Source organism: Varanus komodoensis, unplaced genomic scaffold (assembly GCF_004798865.1).
Source record: "Varanus komodoensis strain SLA01 unplaced genomic scaffold, ASM479886v1 scaffold2, whole genome shotgun sequence".
Taxonomy (NCBI): Eukaryota; Metazoa; Chordata; class Lepidosauria; order Squamata; family Varanidae; genus Varanus; species Varanus komodoensis.
The window spans coordinates 4,106,688-4,133,320 of NW_025335568.1; the positions used below are offsets into that span (position 1 = coordinate 4,106,688).

Below are 26,633 nucleotides of genomic sequence, written 5' to 3' on the forward strand. Positions count from 1 at the left end.
AACAGGACGGAAAGGGTGTATTTTGCTTACATTTTGTTTACACGTGCATTTTTGTCCAATGTACTCATTTGGGGGTGACCGGTTTCCCAGTGCAATGCATTCTGAACGGTTTCCCAATGCAATGCATTCTTGAATGTTACTTCCCCAGACTTACGCATTTTGGCTTGCATGTTTTGATCGGAAGACCCTCTTGCGAGATTCAAAGTGCACGTTTGAAAGGGCTGCTTTGCTTGGGTTTGCTCGGTGGTCTGGAAGTAGAAAACTGGGGACAGTTTTTTCCCCATCAGTACATTTGGATTATGAGGGTGATAATTTGGATTATGATGGTGGAGAACCCCTCACCACGCTACTGCTCAGGGTAGAGAATAGCTGAAAAGACGTTTAACTCCTTTCTGCCTGCTGATCCTCCCACGCAAATAATCCCACCTCCACACCACCAATTTGATATGCTTTCCAGCCAAGCGATGGAACAAATCACCGGGAAAGGCAACTGTGCTGGGGAAATTCAAAGGCCCGAGAAAAGGAAGACCCAATTCCATCAGGGAAGCCGCAGCCTTGGATTTGGAACAGCCAAGCAGGGCTGCCACGCGTAAGAGCTTTTGGAGGGCTTCCATTCATAGGGTCGCCGTAAGCCGGAGATGATCTGGTGGCGCATCACAACAACGGACACAAGATGTGAGTCCAGCTGGGAGCTCCTTTGCAGGATAGAGGTGGCGTGTCCGGTAAGAATTTCCCAGCCTCCCCTCTGCCTCCTCGTCTCCCCCTCGTGCCTTCCCTCTGCAGGCCTGGGGTCACAGCTTCCCAGAGAGCACCTCCAGCTGGGACCCCAGGGCTTCTGGCGGGATGCAGTCCCTGAACTCATTGGTGCACTCGGCCCCTGTTGGAGGAAGCGCGGTGCTTGGGGTCACATCCTGCCCTCGCAGCTTGATGAAGTGCTCCGGATCGCCCTTCGCATGGGCACAGCCCCACACCCACCCTGCCCTGCCCGCATTTCTGAGCCGTGAGCACTTCAGGGACCTTGGGGAGATTGGGGTCCCTTCTGGCAGTCCAGCAGAGCCACAGCTGTGGGTCAGGTCCAGAAAGAGACTTCTGTGCCCCTTCTCCAGCTCCCAGAAAATGCCGCAGGGGGTGCTGCACATTAGGGGTGCTGTGTGAAAAGAGGGGACCCCCAGAGAGTGCGCTGGGGCACCTCTTGGGAGTGGAGGCCTTCTGCTCATGGAAGGAGGACCTCTTGCTGCAGGGCTGCCGGCCAGCCTTCACAACCAGCTTTCTGCTCCCCTCACTCGTACCCTGCAGGACGTGCCCCTGGACGGAAGGGTCCCCGGGGCCTCTGTGCTGTTCTTACCTGGCCCCAGATGGTTCGGCAGGCTCAGGAGTGGTGCTAATGCAAAAACACTCTGGGGCTCAGACCCCCAGGAGAAAAAGCGGAAGCCATACTTTTGCAAATGCTAATTTACGTATGCCCAACCCTCTGTGTGTGTGTGTGTCTTTTGGGGACCCTGCTCATAGAAACATAGCAAGTCAGAAAGGGTCTCCTGGGCCATCTAGTCGGACCCCCAGCTCCAGCCAGCTCTGCTCATGCAATCCCCAACATGTGGCTGTGCAATCTTTCCTTGAACACCCTCACGGATGGGGCCTCCACCACCTCCCTTGGAAGCCCATTCCATATCCTAGGGGTCCTGACTGCCAGAAGTACTTCCTGTTCCTGCATTGATTTGCTTTGCTTCTTTTTTATTTTAATAGACTAACAATACAATTAATGTATTAGCAGGTGGCATCCTACACAAGCACATAACTTTTTTTCTGTTTAAACACGCCTAGGATTGCCGCCTTGGCTGCTACTTCTGGTCAAAATTATAAATGACCACTTGGTGGCAGCAGAATCAAAGTCTGTGAAGAGACCATGGGTTCAAATTTGATTTTTGCTTCTTTTTTCTTTTTGTGACTGGTGTTATATCAAATTCCAAGGGGGTTGTTTGAAAGTGGCACTTAATTATTGCCCTGTCTCTGCACCATGGACTGAACGTGCATCAAACGGTTTTCTCACAGTATTCCATGCTGCTTGAGGTGCCGCAAGATTTTCCCGCACAGAGAGTAAAATGTCACCCTGGATTCAACCCGTAGCGTGTACCTGATCCTAACTTTTTTTTTTTAAATTTCAGTGTAAACAGGCATGGGGAACATTTGGATTGGTGTTAGTATACATGGGTCATGTGCCATCAAGTCATCTCTGACTTAACGGCAACCCTACAAATAAGCAACTTCCAAAATGTTTTGTCCTCAGCAGCCCGGCTCAGTTCTTCTGAACCCACGGCTGGAATGAATCCACCTTATCGCTGGCCTTCCCCTTCATCTGCCTTTGACTTCTCCCCACTCAGCCAGTTCACCCCCCCCCCCACAAAAAAACCACACAAAAAAATCAACATGTGGAAATGAAAGAAAGCCTTTATGCTAAAATAACGTCTTTTATTCCTTTCACTTTGGGCAACGTCTTGGCACATGCGCTACAGCACAGATTGGGTGGAACAGCACCAAAATGGGTACCAGCTGCCACTCCAAGAGTAATTCAAATCCCTCCTCCTTCAGTCCTTTGGGTTCCCTGGGAGAGACTGGCCAAGGGCTTCTTTGAAGCCTTCCTGTGGCCTTGTGTGTTGTGTGGCTGCAAGTCACCTCTGGCTCTGGCAACTCCATCAATGGAAGCCCTCCAGAATGTCTGGCCCACTCAGCTCTCGCAAGTTCAAGGCCGTGGCTTCCTTCACGGAGCCCATCCGTCTCACAGCCGGTCTTCCTCTTCTTCGGCCTTTGACTCTCTCTTGCGTGATGGTCTTCTCCGGGGAGACTTGCCTTCTCCTCAGATCTCCAAAGTATGACTGCCTCCGTTGTGTCATCTTCGCTTCTAGCGAAAGTCCTGGCTTGGTTTGGCCCAGGACTCACTTGTTCGTCCTGCGTCCTTAAGAGGAGCACAACGTGGGCCATGTGCCCCACATGCTGTGTGTTGCCTGACCGGTAAATTAGTGCGGCCATGAACACAGCGCGGCCCTTGTGAGTCTCTTCTCCATGAATTTGCCCAGCCCCCTTCAAAACCATCCAAGCTGATGCCCATGACTGCACTATACTTCCATGTAGCCTGAAGTGCCTGATCCTGCCTAATCTTGGAAGCTAAGCAGGGTCAGGCCTGGGCAGAAGCGGGATGGGTGACTTGAGTGTATGATTCTATGATTATTGCTGTCAACTGCCTAGAGAGCTTTGGCTATGGGCAGTATAAAAATGTAATAATAATAATAATAATAATAATAATAATGATAATACCTTGTGGAAGTGAATTCCGTAATTTAGCTATGCTCTGTGAGGATAAGTTCTGCCTTTGGTATGTCCAGAATCTCCCCGCCTATCAGCTTGATGGAATATTTGATAGAATGTGCTCCCCAGAGAGGTTTGCCTGGGGCTGACTTTATATTATTTTCAGCGCCAGGTAAAAACCTTTCATTCGCCCACCGTTTTAAGGTTTAAATAATTTTAATTTGGTTTTATTAATATTCTCAGTCGCATTTTGTTATTGTATTTTTATTGTTTGTGAATTTATTGCTTGTTTATATTGTAATCCGTCCTGGGCCAATTGGATTGTGTAGGATGGGATAAAAAATAGTGTAAATACATAAATAAAATAAAGATTTTCTAGTACTATGAGAGAGGAAGAAAAATGTCTCCATCCCTCTCTATTTCTCCACACCATATATTTGAACCCCTCTACCATTACTTCCCTCACTTACTTTCCTCTAAGCTAAAGAGCCCCAAGGAGGTAACTTGGGGAACTGGAATGCGCTTCCCAGAGAGGTCCGCCTGGCACCGTCATTAGATGTTTTTCGGTGCCAGCTTAAAACCTTTTTATTTAATCAATATTTTAATAAGTTTTAATATTGAATTTTATCACCATATTTTAATTGCAGCCAGAGTGGGTCATTAATTAATTGATGTTATGTTAGGTATTTGTATTTCATTTGTGTAAGCTGTCCTGAGGCTCTTGCAGAGGACGGCATTCAAATATCTTAAATAAACAAATAACTTTTCGTCACAAGGAGCCCCTCTTGTCTCCTTTTTCTGCACCTTTTCCAATCCTGTGCTGTCCTTTTAGAAGTGTACCAACCTGACCCGTACATTGCATTCCAAGTGTAGTCACACCGGCACAATGTGATCTTGGCAGTTTTGTTTTCAGTTCTTTCCCTAATGTTCTCCAGCGCAGAATTTGCCTTTTCCGCAGCCGCCACACACTGTGTTGATGGGTTCATTCTCCGAAAACTATTAAAGTTCTGTTGCCTGGCTCAGCAGATACACCTTCTTAGTCATTTAAAGGTGTTTAAAAAAATACATCAGTCTTGCCAATTAACCAATTAAACGTCGCAGCCACATCCCGAATTCACTCAGGCGAGCAGGCGAGCAGTGTGTGTGCTCGTTTCTGCTGGCTGCCTGCCTGGCAACAATCTCGGCCCTTTGCTAATGTGTTAATGTTGTTCTGGCTTCTCCCCATATGTTTTGTGACGCACACTTGGTTAATTAAAATCACATTTGCCAAATGCAGCTCAACACAAATTAATTAACTTTGCAAGTCACAAGCAAATCTCAACAGGACTGGGGGTGGGGGTGCAGGGGAGCGAGCGCATCGAAAGACGGAGCGCGCAGCCAGGGCAGGGGGGTTCGCAAGCATGTTCACAAGAAGCGCATCTTGCCGCCTTCACTACCTCCGGGCATCCGCTGAGTTTGGGCCACGCGCTGCAGGGTGGGTGGTGGCATCACTAAGGGCGAGCCATGGAGCCCAAGTCCTGGGCGTGGGCACTGAGAGCCAGGGTGCCGCTGGGGTTAGTGCACTGGGGTGGAGGCCCGGGAGATCCGGGTTCGAGTCCCCCCTCAGCCATGGAGCTCACTGGGGGACCTGGGGCCAGCCTTGCTCCCTCGGCCTCACGGGTTGCTGCTGCGAGACAAAATGTAGCCACGTAAAGCACTGTGGGTTCCTCACAAGAGGGGAAAAGGCAGGGGATCCATGTAGGGTGTGATCTACAGATCAGCTGCATCAAGGAAGTCCCAGGCTGGGGTTTCCAAGCACACAGCTGGGTGCGGCACTGCCCATGGGGAGACGTTGAAGCCCCCAGAGTTGGGCATTGGTCGGCTCTCTGGAGAGCAGCGCCAGCCCCTCTTCTGGCGGGAGACTCTGCTGGTGGGACTCGCTGGAGAGCCCTTCTGCCCAGTGCTGGTGCTCCCGGGCCCCTTAGGGAGACTTTGGGTGGGTGGCCGTCCAGAAGGCTCCACCAGCCACGGCCCTGCCGCAGCAGGAGGGCGACCAGGGCACCAGCTGGGCTGATGTCCCACTTTGAGGAGCGCCGGGAGTGGGTCTGCAGCTCACCCGGTCTTCCGGAGAGCCGAGCGCCAGGAGGATGCCGTCAAGTGAGGCATCGGCCTGCTTCTCGAGGGCACTGCACCAGCTGCTCACATTCACTGCTGCCATAAAGTTGCTGGGCACGGCGTTCTGGAGCCGGGCAGCTGACCAGGTCTTGCTCCAAGAGGTCCTCAGGGCACGTCATCGGGCACGTTGTGACAGCCGTTCTGGAGTGCCCCATTGGTTGCTTTCCTGCTGAGAGGTTTGCCGCTGCACGAGCAGCCAACAGGGCTCTCTGGAATGACCATCTGACCAGAGGTACAGGGCAGCGGCAGGACATGCGGCTGCCCCGGGGTGGGAGCGGCCACAACACCTGGGCCTGTTTGGCTCAGGAAAAAGGAGAGAAGGGGGAGACCTGACAGAGGTGTTTAGAACTATGCATCGTGTGGGGAGGGATACATTCCCCCCTCTCCATAACACTGGGACCCAAAGGGGTCTTCCCATGAAGCAGATTGTTGGGGGATTCAGGAGAGATAAAAGAAGGACTTCTTTGCAATTCACTGTCACAGAACGTGGTGGTGGCTCCCAGTTGGGATGGCTTTAAACAGGAGGGGAACAGATTCATGGAGGAGGAAGCTACTGGTGGCTACTGGCCTTGCAGGCCCTGTGCTGCCGCCTTTACAGGCACCAGTTGCTGAGGAGCTGGGCAGCGGGAGGCTGTGCACCCGTCCTGCTTGGGGGATCCTGTGAGGAGCTGGTTTGGAGTGCTGGACTGCATGGACCATGGGTCTGATCCAGCTTGGCTTACTCTTACGTAGGGGGCCCAGTTCACTTCTGGATCTGCCACCTGAGGCAGGTTACTCACCCCACTTCATGGGGGGCCCAGGCTCAGACGCAGGGGCCAGACTAAAACAGAAAGGCTGGCCTGAAGCCAAGGTGCATGTGCCTGAAGGTTTGCTGGGTGGGGAACTGCCACCGGGGGAGGGTTCCTGAATTTTGACCTCTGCTCAGCCCTGTAGTTGAGTCACGATCATTGCAAATCCTTACCTTGACCTCACCCCTCCTCACGGGGCACGTCTCCCCACTTCCTTCCCCCTTCTCATCCAATACAGAACTACCAGAGAATTCAGCACTGGTAGGAGAACAAAAGCTGAGCGTGACAGATGAGGAATCTCTCCGCTATCCCTCCCCTGCAACGATGGCGAAGTGACATGGGTCTTTCCTGGAAGCTGCTCTCCGAATAAAGATTTCTGCGCTCTGCAGATTTCCCAGCAACCAGCAACAAAGACGCTGCAGCTGTTTCCGAGAGATCGATGGCCGGCTGCTTCTCCCCCATAGTTCATGCAACAGCTGCTTGTTCTCGTAACATCTGTCTAGAGGAGATGGGCAAGAAGCTGCCGGGCCACCAAAACGCAACCTCAACCCCAGGGTCACCAAAGCTGCTGTCACACGGTGCTCTCAGTAGGTCAAGTTCACAGCACTCACTATGGGTTGTGTGTCCGCGTGTAGATTTTTTTTAAGATATGTGGTTTTGGAGACTTCTGCTAGGGAGGGAAAAGTGCAGGGCATGAGTGCAGTTAGCCGTCTCATCCTCCTGTCCCCCCTGAACTTTAAAATGTGCGTTTGCAAGGAAAGCAAAGAGGCAGAATTGACCCTGGGCGATTTTGAGGTGACATCTCAGGCTGACTTTTCCAGAATGAGGGAAGTTAAAGGGAGAATTTGCCCTTTTCATTTGCCCGCACCTATGAGAAAAGGGCTGATCTGACAAGGACCGTTTCTCAGCTGTCTCACCCATCTTGATATTGGTTGTTTTGCTTCAACTAAATTTGCCATTGGGGGGCAGGGGGGAATTCTTTGGGGAAAAGAGAATTAGAGCACCACGGTTCTTTTTTCCCCAAGAACCCTATCCTGCGATGTGCTGGGGATTTGGGAGGACTCATAACGGTTGCCAGCATTACAAAACAAAAACAAAAAGACGGCCTCCTTTGCCAATTATTGGAAGCTACAGTGGTGACGAGTGATGGAACCTCTACAGAAAAACACATGCTCCTAACGGAACAGATAATTTCTCCTGGCAGGGCGAAGGCGCGCCCCCTCTGGATTTCAGTCGGAACTTCAACTGAGCTGTCCATGGTGCTGATTGCTACCCACAACTCCACAAAACGGGTCTAAAACCATGGATAGCTCTTTAAAGCTGGAGCCTGCAAGATGGAACGGACACAACCTGGAAAGCCTGCAATTCTCTTTTTAAATTGACTTGTTATACGTAATGAAGTTTTTTCCTCCCAGAATCCGAAAGCAAAAACCTCAGACGCTTTATCCAAAAGCTGACCCAAAGATGTAAAAGATGTCTCATGCCAGGTTTTTTTAAGTGGGGAGGGGCATTGTAAGGTAGAGTAGGCAGAAAGGGCCAGAGCAGGAGCTAAAGAGGGAGCTGGGCTCAGTTCCCGTCTGTCCAAATATAAAACAAACTCCCCCCCCCCCGCACCACTCCATTTCTCTCCAAAGCACTTTATTCCACACAGGCAACAAACTATTTTCCCGTGCATTAAGTGAATTACCTGGGGACAGGTGCTCAACTGGCAGGGTCCGTCCTCTCATTATCTTTGTTTGTTCTGTTTCTATACAGCCCAATCGCTAATGCTCTCTGTGCAGTTTCCAACCATTTCCTGAAGTACAATTAAAAAGAGACACAGTAAAGACTACGGGTGCAATAAAGCACAATATAAAATTTAGAACCATTGAAAATTCCAATATACAACCACCTAAAGCAATTTAGATCTCTAAAACAATAGCTTTTTCTAGTAAAACTAGACCATCAGGGTTTGAGGCAGCCAAATCAGTCAGCGGATGCTTGCTTTGGGGTGATGGTGAAGTCATCCCAGCATAGCAGGGTTTTCTCACTCTGCAAACCCCAGCTAGCTTGTGTTGGGGAAATCCAGATAAATCCTGGTAGATAAAGGTTTCTTATATGTACCTTTGTGTTATAAAAATCAGAGCTTCGACATCTCTGCATCTCCTTCTCAGAAAGTACCAGAATTCCAAGACAGACTTCTGTTTAGTGTTGTTTTCAAGCTGTCCCTTTAAAAGATGACTACCACCTTTGGTTGGAAAAGCCTTTGCGGAATGGGGCTCCACGGAAAATTAACCCCAGTCTAGTCTTGTGTTAACAGCAAACAAAACTGATAAGGCGGCCAGATAAGTTTTTCAAGGAGTATTACAATCATCTTCATTTGCATGCCAGGACCCCAATAATCCCTGTGCCTCCATGATTGTTAAGTTAATCTCTTGCAATCAATGCTATTGCATTAAACCAGATCTCTCACGTTCTTTTGACTGTGTAGCCCTTATTTTGTCGTCATCCACCCTGCTGCTATGCCATGTGATTCGAAACCTATAAAACACTCTGTATATGTTCTAAAAGCATGTAGCTGGCAGTAGAGACCACTACCTGGTAACATGCTGTCATAAGTAACTGCAGGGGGCCTGGGTGATCTCACCAATTAAAATGCCTGGGTTCAAGGCAATTCAGTCTTCCCTGAGGGTCCTGGAATTCATTCTCCACTGGTAAGGAGACTCTGACACCTGCTACCCTCAGGTATATGGGAGATCACTGCCTTACAACTGTCAAAGTAAATCTTGACTGTTCTGTTTGTGGGATTGGGAGGGAGAAGGTACCTAGGCCTTTACCTCAAGTGGCAAAGCATTGGGCCAAACCCACCAACGGGCATTCCGAAGGATGCACCCAACCTCGTGTGGTTTCTGCCAGCCCCTTGAGCTTCCTAAGGCCTCCCCGGGTGGGCAGGAGCCCCAAGATTTGTGCAACGCTCTCTTGCGTGGATTGTGTGGCCCAATGCTTCTGGAATGGAGAACAACACCGTACTACAAGAAAAAGTGTAGAAGCAGAATCCAAGATAGATAGCTGGATGAACTGCTTTAGACCTGCAGCTCCTTCTCTAAAACCAGGGATCACTTCATTCTTCCCCCTTTCCCACACCCCTTGTCTGATGTTCTTGCAAACCCTCAACCCAAGAATCAACCTACACAACATCAAAAGGGGCAAGCGTCTAACACAACAAAGGGAAAGATCTGCAACTACTAGAAGACAGTCAAGAGGACAGATCACCAAGGAGAAAAAAGCCTCAAGTATTTTGCAATTTTTAAAATTACAAATAGAAGAATAAAGATAGTTATTTTTAGTAATGGCTCAACATGCTGCATGCTGATTTTTTTCATTAATTGATGTATGCCTGCTTATTTATTTGTAGCATCTTATATTTATTTAGTGGATTTATTCACAGTATTTTGCTCCTCCACCAAAAACTGTTTTTACTGATTAAGGGCAGCTTAAGGCAGAATCCTATGCAAGTTTACATGGCTAGCCATTTTTCCTGTCTAGATTTGCATAGGATTACAGGTAAAACAAAATAGTCCTAGCCTACAGGCTTAGGAAAGGGGTATGAAGAGAGGTTAAGTCTTTTAGAGCGGCTGGCAGAAGGTTCTGCGTGTTCCTCTCTTCTCCTTTAGTACAGCCTTCTTGCTCTGGTAAGATGAGGGAGAGGGATACTTGGAAAGAAAAAGATAGGGGGGAGAGAGAGAGAGAGCAAGAGAGAGGAGACCCAACTAAAAACAGCCCTGCTTTCCTCCTTACCACCTCCTTTCTCCAGCTGCTAGTACATTTCATATCAGTCATTGGCTAATCTGTTTCACAGCTGACCTTTCCAGCAAAATAAGATAACAATGCTTAGACAAATAGGAGAGTGATCAGGGCCCTGGGTGGCTCAAGGGGTGTGAGTGGATTGAGAGGAGCGGTGGCATAAAAGAGCTCCTGAGCAGGGTGGGAAAGATGTCCCGAGTTTGGCAGGTGTGCACCAGAAAAGACATGGTACGTTAGAGCTGCGGGAAGGAAGCCAACCAAAGGGGGAAAGACCTTTGCGATCCAGCCAGGGCTGCACGAAAGAGGGCCTGCAGCACCATGGTGTTCAACCTCACGTACGTCACATCCATCCTCATATACCTGTCTTCCTTTGCTGGCATGATCGGCAACCTCACTGTGATCTTCGCCTTCATCAGCAATGCAGTCCGGCAAAAGGTGCTCCAGCCTCTGGACCGGATCATCGTCAACATGGCTCTGGTGAACTTTTTTCTCTGCTGCTACAAGGTAATCCCCGGGCTCCTTCTCTTCAGCAGCACCAAAGTCTTTGGCGAACTGGGCTGCAGGATTCTCCTCTATACGTACCACACGCTAAGGCTGGTCAGCATCTGGTCCGTGGAGAACCTGAGCTTCCTGCACCTCATCAAGATCCGGAGGCCCAACCACCGGTGGTCCAAGTTCATCTACAGGTACCAGGGGCAATACGTCAACGGCACCCTCGTCAGCTCCTGGATATGCAGCATTCTCTTGCAGATCCCCTACATGCAGTATGAGAAGACAGCGGGCAGGAAAAACAAGACCGTCGCCTTCCTGGCCACCTCCACCTGTCTGAGATACACAGAGAGCTTTGCCATGCAGTTCACCACGTATGCCTCAGTCAGCTTGGACTTTGTTTTCATCCTGCTCGTCATTATCCTCAACGGCTTCATCATCGACCTCCTCTGGAAGCATAGCCGGAAAGTGAAGGCCAGCACCTCCATCACCAGCAGCGGCTGGAACAAGCACACTGCACAAGCCACAAAAGTCCTGCTTTCGCTGCTCTCCATATATGTGGTCTGCTGGATCTCCAATGACGTCGTCTGGATCGCCATTGTCTCGGGCTACATCAAGAGCAGTTTTGAGAACAGTGTCCTCAACACGCTCTACGGCATCTTGTCTTCCATTTACTACTCTGCTAGTTCCTATGTTGTGGTGTTCGGCTACAGGAAAGTCAGAGAGTACCTGCTAGAAGCTTGCTGGGGCCTGAGCTGCACGAGGCCCACCTTGGTTCAGAGCATGTCCTAGGAGGATACATCCTACGGGCAAACTCTCGTCATCCCACATTTCTAACCCACCTCCCAAGCCCATGAAATTCTGGCCTCTGGCTGAGAAAACCAGCACCTAAGAAGAAATAGCAGGAAGTTCTGGAATCACGGTTCCCTCAGAATCTCAGTGTTTGAGCTTCTAGGTCCTGGCTGGGTGACACTTGCAGCTCTCCCATGAATGGAAAAGGATATAAGAGAACTCTGCAAGGAGGAAGATCATAAAGCATGCTTCGAACACACCGTGGCTACGATGCAGCCTATTTCGCTGCCTCTGGATCTTCTTCACAGGTTGCAAGCTCACTGACATCTCACCATCTGCCTTCAAGGCGCACCTCAACCTCAATGGGCTATTCCACTTTCCCATACCAATGGGCTTGGCCGAGGGGATGCAAGTCTGCCGGGACCAGACCAATGGGGAAAAGGACAGCAAACTGGGCCATGAGCACTGGAAAGGAAGACATGAGTGGAAACCATCATGCAGAAGAAGGGAAGGCAAGAGAAAATCTCACCAGGGAAGGGGAAGTGCATGAAATCAATTGGGAATGGTGCTGGGTGGCAATTATGCATTGTCCCAAATGAGGAAACGCATAACCTCCCACCACAAAAAAAGGCCAGAAGAAGACCTTGATCTACCAAAATGCAAATGTAGAAATAATGAGTATAATTTCAACGGATTAGAAATACAGTTCATCTCAGGATAGCGAGGAAGATCATTCAAGAGCCTTCTTCAGTGTGTTGCCCAGGTGTTAACGGATTGTGGAGAACTTCCGGGACCTTCCTTCTTCTGGTTCTCCACCTTTAACCCAGGTTTGAACTGAACAGCCCTGTGAATAGAGGGCAGCTTCAAACCGTGGATGGTCCCCCGCAAAGGAGGACCCGTGGCCATCTGTGGCCTGTAAGGAACTGTCAGCTTCGTGCCACTGGAGGAGGCCCCACAAAGGAAGGTGAGGATACCCTCATGAACTGGGAAGGAATACACATTATTCTGCGTCCTGCCTGTCCCTTGTGGCTGCAGGATGGCAGAGTGTGCCCAGCGGCAACTATCCTCCCGCCAGAGCGCTGCAGCCCCGTGTCGGCCGCATCCAGGAGGATCCAAGTGGCCCTTGAGGCCAGCTTTGCATGTCACATTTCCTCTGGGTGATGCAGCATCTTGGACATTTGGGAAGTGCTCCAGGAGCAAACTGGAAGCCTGTTTCCCCTCCTTGGTGGAAATAGTTGTGGGACCCCCACCCACCCAGTTTCTTGCATATTATAAGGAACTATGCTCTGAGTTGGGGTGAGGGGTGGATGTCTGGATGGGACCTGCCTTCAAAGCACCTACGTGCGGTTGTGTAATCAACCCGAAGGTGCCATCCAATACACAGCCTCTCGCAACCCTTTGGCTGAAGATCAGAAGTGGAGGAGACAAAGAGAAAAATTTTGATGGCAAAAGGGATGGCCCCCAATTTTTAAATCCCAGCCCGTTGTGACTTAAAGTTCTCCTTGCTTGTGAGTAGGCCTTGAGAGAGGAATTTCCACCGTTTAGGAGGGGGATAGGCGGAGGGGATCCACACAAGAGCCACTTCTGCCTGCTAATGCACTACTGCAGGAATGGACAGAAGGGAGACCTTCAAGTGGATGGGACCACATTTCCCAGAAGCCCTTGCCAGTATGGCCGATGGTCAGGAATGCTGGAGGTGGACGTCCACAAGAGTGGGAAATGGACTCTGCTCATGCTTGAACTGCAGAAGAGTCTACCACAAAGTAAATTAATACTTTCCTCTGAGGAGTGAAGACTCCACAAATGGATTCAGATGACATGAAAACCCACACTCAAGGGGTTCTTGCACAGCACTATGGGTGACTGTTGAAACGTGGGTGAAAGTGTTGTCTGAACCCAGATGAAATAGCAAACTATGATGGACAACCTGCAGTTCACCGGCCCAGAACAAACCGTGGTTCTCTTCATGGGTGATTTGTTGTGAATAAGGCATGGCTAATTGGTGCAGTCTGGGTCAGACAACACGCTCAACAACAGCCCCCTATGTAATGACAACACGCACTACGCACTGAGTTTGATTAAGGGTTGTATGTTGCATGAACCTGGGTTATGACCACAAGCCTTCTCAGAGGTTGGGCTTCCTTGGAACAAGGTATTGGAGGTGTTTCGTTTTGGGGTTCTGAGGCTGCTTAAAAGATGTTTCTGGAGCTCCAAGCTCAGCTTTGCCTGACCTCGGCTGCAGCAATAAAAACTTTTAAAAATAAAACTTCTTGTTTCCTCAAAAAAGGCAGGAGATGCCCAGCTGCCCTCCAGATGTACTGGACCACTGGCTGGGAATGAAGGGAGTTGGGAGCCAACACATCTGGAGAGGACCATGTTAGAAAAGACTTGAATAGAGGCTTTAGCGTCATGGTGTGTCCAGAGCAAGCATGTAGTCCTTGGTTCCAGAGCAGGGATTTTGCATCTAAGGTCATACCTGCATTTAGATTTACAAATGGTCTGTTTCTTCCCATGTTTAAAACTGCTGTTCTCCTCTTGGTACAACTGTGCCTGTGAAGTACCAATCAAGTGCTGGTTTGGGGGGTTTTCTGCCCTTAGGGGGGCAGTTACACGGACAAAACAAAAGCCAGGCTATCAACTGCACTGTGCATACTTTGGAAAAGTAATCCTCCTTTCCTGAGGGTTGGTAAACATTTGCCTCCAATTAACAAGGCAAAAGGATGGCTCCAAGCGTTACCATTCTAATGAGAACACTGGAACAAAAGCTCAAGGCTTGCTTGACCTTGGAGCATTGAAATGTACATTTGCTGTTATCTTTTTACAAAGTGAAAGGAAACACTCAGCTCAGCCCACAAGAACACCAAGGAGCAAAACAAAGGAATAATGCAGGCTACGCGTACATAGGCAACCCACTTGTTCAGATATGAAATGAAGCCTGCAAAAACTGCATTTCCAACAGGAGGGCAGCAGGCACTCCCTGCTCCCCACCCCACAAAAAGCTCTCCCTCCAAATTCTGCCCCTGCATGAATGGCACGTAGGATGACCCTGAAGGGGCCAAGGTCTGGGCACACTCCTGGACTCAGCTCTGCCTATGACCCATGGCATGCGTGGTCTCAACCATGGGAGTGCTTTTCACTTGCTGAGGCTGGTTCAGCAGTTGCAGACCTATCTAAAGAGAGTGGACCGAGCCCCAGAGACACAAGGGTTGGTCACATCCAAGCTAGAAAGCGGCAGCGTGATCTACCCAGGGCTGCCCTCGCAGATGCTGGGACAGAATGCTGCCTTCAGAATGCTTGTGGGAGCCAAATGCCTGGATCACATCTCCTTGGCCTTTGAAGCCCCAAACCCATGGGACTGGAAGGGGCCCCTGCACCTGAATGCCCCGTGATCAGCACCAGAAGGCCTGAGGCAAAGCCAGGACACAAACTTAATAGATAAATAGATGTAAAATTGCTCATTTAAAAAGCAAGTGCCTCATCTGCTGAAAACGAGTGCATCCATTGTCCCTCTGCGCTTTGCAAGCAGAGCACTGAAAGATTAGGTTTGGGGGCAGAGTTGCCGATGGACGATGGACGGGCCCAGCACTGCCGCAGTTCTGCCTGTGGGGGCTTGGAAGCCAAAGTAACCCCTCTGCCCTGGAGCTGAGGCAGACACTGCCCTTGAATCTCCAAAGAACAGCAATGAAGATTTTGCTGTCTCTGCCTTTTTTGTATTCAACACACTCCTTTATTTTCCCAGGAACAGGTCAAGAACTCAGAAGGGAGAAGGCGGCGGTCCCCGTCGAAGGTACTCTTGCATGCGGCCCTCCGTGTTCCCTGCAACTGAGCAGCTCAAACCGAAAAGCAAACACGCCCTGCGTGGACTTAATGGGGGTTTGTCACTTTGTTTAGCTGTCAGCACAAGGCTGCCCTCTCAGTATATAAACCTCATTCAAACAGCCAGCCAGGAAAATGCTCTGCAAACGGACATATATTAGGGCCTTCCAGCTTTCTTATCTGTAGATAGCATTCTATTTCCCAGTTCCTGAATGCTTACCATGCATAGAGAGAACTTCAGGTTCCCTCATCAATCCCTCATCAGTTTTCCTGAACAAGAATAAGTGTCAATTGCTCTTATGTTCAGAAGGAAGACTAATAGAGAAATGCAAACAAGAGGGATTTTGTTCCCTTTTTCAAGCTAGAAGAAAGCCAAGTGCAGACTCAAACGGATTATATTATATGTATGGCGATAGAAAATTATTGTTTCTCATATTGTCAGAACTCCTGGCAAGGTTGCTGATGGCCCTGATTTGACCAGAACAGAGCAGAATCAACCACCATTCTGTCCTGGGGGGGGGGGGGAACACCCCTTTCAGGAGCAGTCACAGGTCGCTCAAGTGTCAGTGGAGTGGTGTGTCCTCTCCAGATTTAAGCCAGAATGTTAAAGGAGCCATCCATAGCATTGAACCTACACTGGGCTTGGTTTCACCACCATGGACAGCTCTTTGAAGGTTCAAGTGGCTGCAGTGCTCAGCTGAAATGGAAGGTCCAGGTCTCCACGCAACTTTCAGGACAGGAAAATACCCTCATGAAGAATATGGTGAAAAGGCATGAACTCGTGAGATATGCACTCTCAGACTCCCATATTCCAGCTCTCCGCATTAGAAGAATCACTCAGCTCCCTGTGTGTAGCATTGATGTGTGCTGAGCAACTTCAGTGCAATCTTGCGGGACCACATTGCTTGGAATTAGCCAAACCACAGACACCCACCAGGTCCCATGTTCAGCTCTGCCTGAGTGACAGAGAGGACTGCAGAAAGAGCACGTGGGCTTACACAAGGCAAGGGCCACTGGAGGGCTCAGCACACAGACCGAGGATGTAAGCTCATTGCAGCATTCAGGCCAAAACCCAAGACTGGCAAATGCCTTGACACCTGAGGACATCAATGACTGTCTCCTAAAAGAGAAGACTGGAAGCAAGGTTATACCTGGATGACCGATCTGAACAGGCTAAACAACTGCAGACTTGAGACAACCTGACCAACCCGAAAGGCAGATGGGCAAAGAGGACTCCGTTAATAAGCGCACTCAACACCGGTCCCAATTTCTCTCCTTCTAACAGGTGGTTTCCAAGTACTGTGGACACAGGTTGCCCATCATTGTCAGAAGCAGTTGTCTTATAGCCCAAAGCTTATGTCCAGAAAATGAGGTGGCTGGATGGAGTCACTGACGCAGTCAGCGTGAGCTTAAGTGGATTCCGGGGGATGCTGGAGGACAGGAAGGCCTGGAGGAGTGTTGTCCATGGGGTCGTGATGGGTCAGACACGACTTTGCAACTAGCAAGTGACCCCCTAAACTTACTTATTGCTAATTCATATCCCATTTTTTCCTTATGCACTCAAAGCAACTTACATCATTCCCCTCCTGCTGCCTGCAATCTTAAATATGCCTCAACCAGTGGTCTACCTGTCTTCTTCTCTTTGATGCAACATCTTAGGAACTGTAGTGACACCTGGTGGCAAAACTAAAGAAGTGTAGAGAAGTCTGAGACCATTCTTGTAAGCTTAAATATTCCAAAAAGCCACTCACGGTGGACTCAATGCAAAGGTAATCCAGCCTGGGGAAACACTGCACCCCTAGAACTTGCCACTGCTCAGAGAAGTGGACATGTGTCATAGTATTTAATACCATGTCTAACTGCGTTGCCTGGCTTCCTGCAACGATGGGAAATGGAAGGTCAGTTTGTCCAGCAGATTGACACTTCCAATTCCTAGTGCACTGTTTAGAGAACCTGGCCATCTCCTTCTCAGACAAGCTATAAACACTGAACAACTTCAGACTTAACTCTTTGCAGGTTTACAAAGAAGGAAATGTCCGTCAACTCCTGCAGACTTCAACTAGTATGACTGACTGAGGCGTGCTGGGAGTCACAAGATTTATTTTCTCATTCAGTTCTGTTTGTGCCTTGAATAAATAGCTTAGAGATGCAGATGAAATGCAGACCTCTTCCCATGTACTTCAAGAATGATCACTGAGGTCTTGTTGTGTGTCTTCCCATCTCAGCATGTATAAGAAGTAAGACAAAGTCAAGGATTTTCTTGGCTGTGGAACCCACTTTCTGGAGCTCTCTAGAGTTTATCTTTTAAGTTTAACTTAGTGACTAATTATTCTCAAAAATAAAAATAAAAAAGCATGATTAAATGTGCAGACTTGCTGGCTGTGGGATGCTAGGAGTTGTAGGACCTTTTTCTGTCTAAACTTGCATAGGATTGCCCTGAGTCCACGTTCTTGGCAATGGAAGTCAGCACCAGATAACCAACTCTCTGTTTCATTACCATGGCTGGCAGTTCTGCAAGACAAGACTTTCATGGCAGTGACATTCCACTTCTACCTGTAGCCTTCTTGCAAAAGAGCTTCATTGGCCCCTTCATTGCTTATTTTTAGACAGTCAATGCAGTCCTAAACATATTTAGACCCCCCAAAAAAGTTCCACAGCTTGGTCATACATAAAACATGCATCCTTCAGGGCAAAACCCAATTCCAATTTTGACAGAAAAAATAGCCTGCAAGAGTTTTAAGCCCATTGTTTTCTTCCTATCAATTGCATCATGTTTGTGTCATATTTTACCAACCATATATATAGCGGTTCTATTGTATCAGAATTGTGTTTTATTATTAGGAGCTGCTGGGGGCACAGTACATAAATATCTCCATAAATAAAAACTATATTATACACAGGTCAAACTTACTGCCTCATTGTCTGTTTCTATTGTGATAATGTATTTAGGCAGGACATGCATGCCAAAATTAAAAACATGTTAAATGTCACATGCAACATCCATCTGGAAGGTGTAGCATCAAAGTGCCTGTGAAAAGCTATCTATTATTGCCAGTTCAACTATCAAATGCTCTAGCAATTGTGCATGTGAGAGGTTACTATTTTGCACAGTAGCTTCTTCCCAAGGCCACAGCACCAGCAGCAAGATCAGCCTGCTCTTCTCCATTGCTGTGCAGGCAACGACTTAGCCAGTCCTTTGGGCCCATTCAAACCCCATTTCATTCCACAGGGATGAATGGGATAGACAGAATAGGAATACAGAGGAAGGGAGGGGGGTTAAAAGTGTCTTTTAAATGCTCTAAAGGTATAACGCTGGGCATATTTAGACAGAGCATACTTGGAGTTGTAGGGCTTTTTCCCCCGTCTAAACATGCATAGGATTGAGCTTTAAAATAGTAATCATAATCGTAATCATAATCGTCCTAATACTAGTTCGTCAGTACTCTTGCTCATAAATATTTTATTTCTACATAAAGGAGAGGCATCTTTCTCATCAGGCAATTTACTAGCCTCCCATAAAACGTTGGGGAAGAGCCAACTGTCCGCGAGAGGACCTCTCCGGGTTGCTAGGCTACGCCACCAGAGAACGTACCAAGCGCTCCCTCCCTCCGGGGCCTCCCTTCCATCCCCCTTCGGCCGTCCGCTTTGGAACCTCCCACGACGACTGGGGAAAGCGTGGGCGTGGTTTCCTGCGGACTAACTTTGGATCGACTCCCTTCGGATTGGCCGTGTAGCCCGGGGGGGAGGAGGCGGGGCGAGAGGAGGGGTCACGTGGTCAAGATGGACCCCGTGCTGTACCTGCTGGCGGCCGCGCTGCTGGCGGCGCTTCTCTTCTTCGCCCGCCGCGTCCGCGGACAAGCGCGCGCCGGTAGGGAGAGCGCCGCGAGGGAGCCGCGGCCCGTGGGGCCGCTCCGCAGCTGCACCTTAGCGCGGGAGAAGGGGGTTGTGGCGGGAGGAGGGTTGTGGCTGCCGCGGAACCTATTTCCGTCATCCCAGCGCCCTGCCCCTGCATCCTGTCAAAGTAAGAGTGCCTCTGAGCGTGTGCAGAGTGCGCTCCCGTTTAACCCGGTCAGGGCAGGGCTCATCACTTTTCGCCGTCCCGGAAAGTATAAGCGGCTGCCTCTGACCACGTGCAGAGTTGGAAGCTGCCCTGTTGGAAAGCAGCCGGCCAGGCGCTGCTGAACAGGAGCCCTATTTCTGTGAAAAGTTGCAAAGGCTCATGGCCAGGTGTAGATGCTTCGGTGGAAATAGCTGATAATTTGAACAGAAGGACATGACGATTCGAAGATGTGGTGAAGACGGATCAGATGACTGCAGCTGCTGGTTTGCTGCCCTAGTGAGGGGCAACTTGAAAGCCCCTTGGCTTTCTTGTCCTGGGGTTCTTGAAACTGGACTTGGACTGGGTGTTTGTGTGCAGGACACTTTTAGATAGAGGACTGCCCCCTGTAAAGTAGAACACTTGGCCACCCTTCATAAGAGAGTAAGCCATTAGAGTGTATATTATTGCTGATCAATGCTACCTGGACAGGTTTCAGGTGGGCTCTTTCCCCGCCCTGGAAATCCTCCAGATCAAACTTGCACTTTTGCATGCAAAGCATATTTTCCGGACCCTCCTTTCCTGCAGTGCTACCCAGGAGTAACCACCTTTCACAGTGTGGCAGCAGCAGCAGCAGTTACTTTTTGCCAATGCAGAGCTCTTGCTCTCTGGAAACCTGTCAGCACAAGCATGTGCCTCTGCCCATGTGCTGAGTGCTTTCACTACCAACCAGGGCTTAATCACAGCCAGGTCTGGGAAGGAGCAAGTGAAAGGGTTGACAAAAGAAGGGTCTCCTCTTTCTCTCCCCCACGTTCATGGCTAGGGGTACTAAGTGTTTGAGTGGAGAGGATTTCTGGCATGTGAAAGCCTCATCAGGCCCAACCCAGATTAATTCGGAGCTGCTGCTACTCTAGATAGGTCCTTGTGCTCCCAAGTGTGCATTTGAGTTGATCTGGGGGCCTCTAAGCATGCATGGACCATCACGGCAAGAAATTATTCTAGTCTCACTCTGCTATAGCTGCTCTGAATGCAGTAAGACTGAGATGAGGCCCCGGGCCTTAGCCCCAGGACACTGCTGCAGCAGGACCCTGAATACCGGCTTCATGATATATCCCACATTCCCTCTGCAATGCTGAGTGGCATTCTCTACTGCTTGCTTCCTGTTTCTCCAACCGTCATGTCCCACGTCAGACCTGACATTTCACAAGCTGAGTTGGGCCGGGTTAGTATTTAAATCAGAGGAACGGCAGGATGTAGCAGAGCAGTGTTTTTAAGCCTGCTTGCACAAAGCCATGTTTCTCAGACCTCAGTGCGCATCTCTCGCTTCTGCTCTCATGAGCTCTTTTGCACGTGGCGTTCTCTGAATTTCCCTGCATGCTCTTCTTTTTTGGAAAAGGAATCAGTCAGAATAAAAGGCTTGCCTTTAAATGGAGAGTAAGGTTCTGTAAGGCTCCCTTCCTTTCCCCTTTTGTTAAATACAGAGCCTGAAGAAGAGTTCTGTGTAACTCAAAAGCTGGCTCACTGCTTTGACTCATCAGAGGCAACATAATAGTTATGCCTAGTTAGATTATTTTACTGAGGGGCCAATGCAACTGCAGTGCGTCCAAAAATGGATCCAAAACCTGGAAAGAAATCACTTTGTGTTACCAAAGGATGGGAATTTACCAAGAGTGGGTGGGTGCATGAGAAAAATGCCCTTCAGCCCCTTTGGTAAGACTTTGCCTTTGAGTGTGGCATTTAAATTCAGCTCCAGTTGTACAACCACTCATTTTCCCTCCTGTTCTCCTTCTTGGGGAGGACTCATGAGTTCCTATTAGTCTTTGAGAGTCAAATGTTCAGATAACCCCTAGAGTTTTTGATGATGATGATGATGATCTTCAAAATGGCAGTGGTCATTTTTCCCTCTCCAAGCATGCCTTGCAACAGGTTTTTCCACTAGACAGAAGTGAAGTTCCTTAATCTACAAAATTGTTTCCTGAATTTCTGCCTTGAGTTAAGATAAAAACCTGCATTATCTTCTCAGTCCCCACCACCTTTTATTAAAAGATTCAGTACTGAGCCTGGGGAAGAACTCTGAAAAATTCAACCACTAGGTTATTTCTTTTATTGGTGCAGAAATGCCAAATAACATTATGACACTGGTTCTTACTTAATGTTCATGGAACATTATTTACTGAACTGAATTGTATCTTTGAGACCAGCAGAGTTTTCAGTTATTCTTTATGACTGTTATCCCTTCTCTCTTTTGGATGGCATTTTTCATTCCATTTTAACAGGATTCTAGCTTTTTCTCTTTCTTTCTTGCTTATTTTTTATTTTTGCAAGATTAGTTGGTTCATTAACAATCTAGCCAGGGCAAAGATCATTTGAACAGCAAGTTTTCAAGTTTCATAAAGCCCAAGAGGAAAAGTATACCGAGTAAAAATACAATTTTTTTACATGAAGCCTACTACAAAAGGAATATGTTATACCATAATCACAACCTTGGCAGCAGTAAAACATTATTTTCAAACAGTCTTTCTGAATTTTAGATTCAGATTTTGCATAACAAGCTTTCACTGGGGATATTGATGGTTATGAAAATCTCTAGCCAAGGAAGTTCATCTGGTACCTTCCCCCTCCCCCTTTTTTAGGCACTAGGCTGAGACTTCTTTATTTTCTTTGTTATTTTAAGTTAAATGTTTCAATTTAATAGAAAAGGGAACTATATTTTAAATTAGCCTCGTGCCACTTGGTCGCCTTGTGATGTGTGAGACTGCAGTTCCCACCTTCCCCAGCCTACAAGGCCAGTACCTAAGCCCTAGCTGAAGTCTGCAACTTGGTGCTGAATTTAGACATTGCTTTTGCACTTGTTTTGGCAGAGAGTAATTTAAATTTATTATTTGAAAGCATTTGGGGGAATATTTGTTCAAAGGAGTGATATATTAATTTCTGTTTATTTTATTTATATATTTAATTTATAAAAATAAAAATGCATATTTTAATTCAGACTCAGTAGACCAATAGAAACCTTTATCTTTACTCAGATAAATTGTGTAGACAGGTGCACAAAAGGCAAAAGCACTGATAATAAGGATCCATCAATCCATAGATCCTAAATTATCCCTCCCATGAGATCCTACAATACCTCCATGGTTTTTTTTAAGAACACTACACACAAACACACGCTGTCTAGAAACTGAAAACAGCTCTCAAGGGCCACAACTCACAGCCTAAGCATTGCTGTTTCCATCTAAGCGTGCCTAGGATTATACCCTTTAAAATAGCCAGAAGAGGTTCCACAGAAAAAAGCATCCTCGTTGTATCCGAAGAGCAGAGAGTAAGCTTGAGAACCATTTAACAGACGCATCCGTTGGTAACCCCAGAGTTAGGCTATCAGCCTCTGCGACTTGTTTACCGATGGCCCTTTTTTCACATTTTTTAAAAGGCTGCTACAGAGAATGGTTTGCATTTACAGAGCCCTTCAGATAAAGGTGGCCTGTGAAGCCAAGCGAAGCCAGAATTGAAGGGCCACCCACACAGCCGCCTTCTCTACGCTGAGAAAATAAAGACATCCAGTTAATAATTGACATGGTTCCCCGCTTGAATCGGTTCCTCCTTTGGATCAGCGCTGGTAGAGAGTTTGAAGGGATTTGCATATATTGCCCAGTCCAGGAATGGCCTGTCCCTGCTTTAGGACCCAATGTCCACTCCACTGCTGAAATCATTACAGAAATTGCCACAGGTGTGTGTCAGGAGGCAGAGCCCCCCTCGCCGCGTAGCACAGACGCCAGTGTGGGGAGGCGGCCGTACTCTCAGTCCCTGTCTGGATGCAGGTTGCACCTGGGACATCCTTAGCTTCTCTTAGGGGGCCAGTGCTGAGCCATCCTGACAAATGTCTCCATATCTGAGCTTTTTAAAAAGCCAGTTCCAAATGCCGGCTCTCCCTTTGTTTTGCCTTCTGCAGAAAGGGAGGCCAGCTCATGGCAGCCTCTGCTGAGCTCATGCAGTGGCCTCGGTTTGCCTTCAGGCTCCAGTCTTGTGCACTCGCGTGTTTCTCTACCAGTTGACGTCCAGGCCCAGTTTAAGGTGTTGGTAATAATCTAAGGCCCTAAGTGGCTTGGATCCTGGATACCTGAAGGAGCGCCTTCTCCCCTTTGTGCCGGCCCACCCCCCGAGAGCAGAGGCAGAGGCCCTCCTCCGGGAGCCCTCCTTGAAGGAAATCGGGAGGGTGGCTGCCCAGGGAAGGGCCTTTTCAGTGGTGGCGCCCTGACTGTGGAACACACTCCCCAGGGAGGTTCGCCTGGTGCCGTCGCTCTATTCTTTGGGTCGTCAGGCAAAGACCTTTTTATTTTATCCGCAGTTTAACAATTGGTTTTATCCTTGTTTTTATCAGTATTTATTGGATGCAGTGTGTTGTGGGTGTTATGGTTCATTGTTCTTTTTGTGCGTTGTAAGCCGTCCAGAGACTTTTAGTAATGGGATGGCATAGAAAAACTTGAATGAATAAATAAATAGGTTCCTTTGAACTCAGTGTGGGTTCTGAGCAGACAGGCAACATGGCGGGGGCGGGGGGGGGGGCGGCTAAGCCACAAGTGATGTGAGCATTTTGCTCCACATTGAGTGGCTTCTACCAAATTGGGCAAATGTTAAATTGCAGTATGCTTTGCTTTTTTTTTTTTAATTCCGAGGGGCGACTTACGCATTCTTAATGCTCCATGTGCCGCCTGAAGCAAAGGGACTCCCTGCTGGAAAAAGCACACTTTAACGGGCGTCTTCTCTTTAGGAGATGAAGAGCACGCTCGGAACGTGGCAGCCGCCGTGGCAGCCAGACCTCAGCCCCACGCCAGCGAGCGAGCAGATGGGATGCCCAGACGCCGGAGGAACCTGGGCAACAGGATGTGGGCGCAGCGCCGTGCCCAGCAGGCAGAAGATGCCATGGAAGGTAATGGACGCGAGGAGCTGCCTGCTGCCAGATCAGCTCTTGCCTGCTGGTGCTGTTCGTTTCCAGAACTTACAGTTCGTTTCCCTTTGTGGGGCACAAGGACAGTCAAGACAATGACAGGCAGCAAAAATGCCATGCCAGATCCAATGCCCTGTGGTCGTAAAGTCTCAAATAAGATCCAGCGGGCAGGTGGAATGGGAGGCAGTCGTCCTGGAATTTTGCATCAGGATCCATAAAGGATCACCAGAGCTCTTCCGCAGCGATTTGGCTTCGGCTCCGTAGGGATCCGTCCACCAATCTGCACACGTGTGGGGTTGGTGCAGGATGTGCGGAGGGACAGGACGGGTGGCTGTTGACGCCGTCGATCCAGCCCTCGTGACCTGGAGGTGCAGGTAGCCCTCCCGCAAGCAAGCTTGTGCTCGGTCCCACTCGTTTATTTGTCAGTAATAGGACCGGTAGGATCAGGCAATCGCAAGCCATTTCCACAGGCAGCCCCACGGCAGCAGTCGGCTCCTCAAGGCTAACGGCTTGCGTTCGGCACGGCCGCCCTGGGACGGGGTGTATGAGCAGGAACGGAGATGAGGCGTGTGCTCTGCCTGGCTGAGGTGCCCTTTTTGTCTCCTCTCCGCAGCATGGACAGAATCGGGAGGTGCCTTTAGGAACTCCGATGTCGCCTGGAGGGTGTCTGCGGCAGCAGATCTGGGCGTGTGTTTCTTCTCCCTCACTAATTCAGCTTTCCTGACGGCCGCCTTGCAGGATGCAGGCTAGTTCAGCCTTTGAGGGCCATTTGGCCATCTCAAAACACGTCCTGGGTGCTGCCACAGAATGGTTGCCATGAGAAGCGTGGCGGAGGAGGAGTGGCTTGCCCAACAGTATAAGAGGCAGTGTGGTGTAGTGGTTAAGAGTGTGGGACTGGGGCTCAGACAATCTGGGTTCTAGTCCCCGCTCAGCCATGGAGCCAACTGGGAGACTTTGGGCCAGTCACAGACTCTCAGCCCAGCCTACCTCACAGGGTTGTTGTTGTGAGGATAAGATGGAGGAGGAGAATGATGTAAGCTGCCTTGAGCCCTTTGTAGGAATAAGGCAGGATATAGATCAAATGAATGAATGAATGAATGAATAGATAAATAAATAAGGCAGGGAGGGAGGGAAGCCCCGACGCACCACACAGCTCAGTGGAATCCTGTTCTCAGCCCCGGCCAAACCCTCCTTCACAAAAATCCCACCATTTGGTAAGGAAATGTGTGTGCGTGTGTGTTTACATGAGAAGGGTAAGGCAGGTGGGAAGAAAGGTGAGGCAGGTGAGTGAGCATCGGTGCCCCGGGCTGCTGAGTTGCCCATTCTGTGCTGGTTTCTGATAAGGTTTCAATAGAGTCCTGAGTTTTGGAGTGTAGGAACCCTCTGGTCGTAAATTGTGCCGTAAGAACAAGAAAGGCTTTGCTGGATCAGGCCAGTCCAGCTTCCTGCTTCCCACAGGAGCCAGCCACGTGCTTCTGAGGACCCCAGAAGGAAAGGGTGTAGCAGCACATTCCAGGCACACAGGAATTCCTGTCTTGGGCTGATTCCCTGAGGTGTCCTGCCTCGTGATCCTTGAGGTAGCCTATGGCTGTTGTGCCTAGTGGTCATGGCTAGCCGCAGCTGCCATGAATTTGACTAAAGCTATCCAGAAGCTGCCCAGGTCGAGTAGCAAAAAGGGGCCAGCCTCGGGGATGAGTACATTTATCATGGCCTGAGCTGCTGTGGCAGTGGCGCTTGGGGTGGTCAATTCCTCAGGCTGCTGGAAGAGCCATCGGTTCCTCCCCAGGCATTTTCGCAGGCTTGCTAATGGGATCCTTCCACTAGGCAGGAGTCGAATCCATGGCCTTCTGCAAGCAGACGTACTGAGCCATGGGCCCTCACTGCTCCTGCAGCTCCCCCCGGCCAGAGAAGTGTTCTTCCCGCTGAAGCCAGAGTTGTTTCTTTGCCGAGAGCCACGACACATGAGAAGCAAGTGGCCTCCGCAGGGCTTCCTCTTGAAAGGAGGCTGCGCGTCTCCACTTTGAACATGGGAGAACCATCCCTTTGTTCTGCCGCTGAATCTGTGACTGCGTTTAGCGGCCCGCAGATGGCAAATTGACAGCCCTGAACTTTTCAACTTGGGTGTACTTCTTTGAAGTGTGAAGGCATTTCAGAAAGAATGAAATCAGGAAAGCGCTTTTGAAGTTTTCAGGCCAGGCTGTTTATAATTTCTGTCAAATTACCGAGCCGCCTTGAAGTAATCTCAAAGGCCTGGCACGGCTGGTGTTGAATCTTCTGCTTCGGCAAAGGAGTGCACTCTGGGCGAGCGAGCCAAGGCCACCTTGGGCTTGGGAGGCTGGCCACGGCCGATTCGTGCTGTTAAATATATCGTGAACTTGGGAGTGCTTTGACTGCGTTCAGGCACAACCCTCAGCTGGGGTGTCGTGCAGTGTTTCTCAGTGCAAATCCCAAAGCCCACTGTAGGCTGAAACCCCTTAAGGGAGGCCCCACTCCCTTTCCTTCTCTCCTATTCTCGCAGTGAGAAAACCAAAAA

General features: G+C 49.2%; 2 protein-coding genes across 2 annotated transcripts in view; both read left to right on the forward strand.

Annotated features, from left to right (window-relative positions):
- The first annotated feature begins 3,828 nt into the window (after nt 1-3,828).
- Nucleotides 3,829-26,633, forward strand: part of DDRGK1 (DDRGK domain containing 1) — a 50,631-nt gene continuing 27,826 nt past the window's right edge. Inside the window, exons 1-3 of the mRNA XM_044428350.1 lie at nt 3,829-3,834; nt 18,903-18,990; nt 23,924-24,082. Of these exons, the coding sequence (XP_044284285.1) occupies nt 18,903-18,990; nt 23,924-24,082 (247 nt within the window). The 5' untranslated portion in view covers nt 3,829-3,834. The remainder of the gene's footprint in view (nt 3,835-18,902; nt 18,991-23,923; nt 24,083-26,633) is intronic.
- On the forward strand, nt 10,344-11,306 carry LOC123022616 (vomeronasal type-1 receptor 92-like). The gene has a single exon (XM_044428471.1). It carries the CDS (start codon nt 10,344-10,346, stop codon nt 11,304-11,306), a length of 963 nt encoding a protein of 320 aa, XP_044284406.1.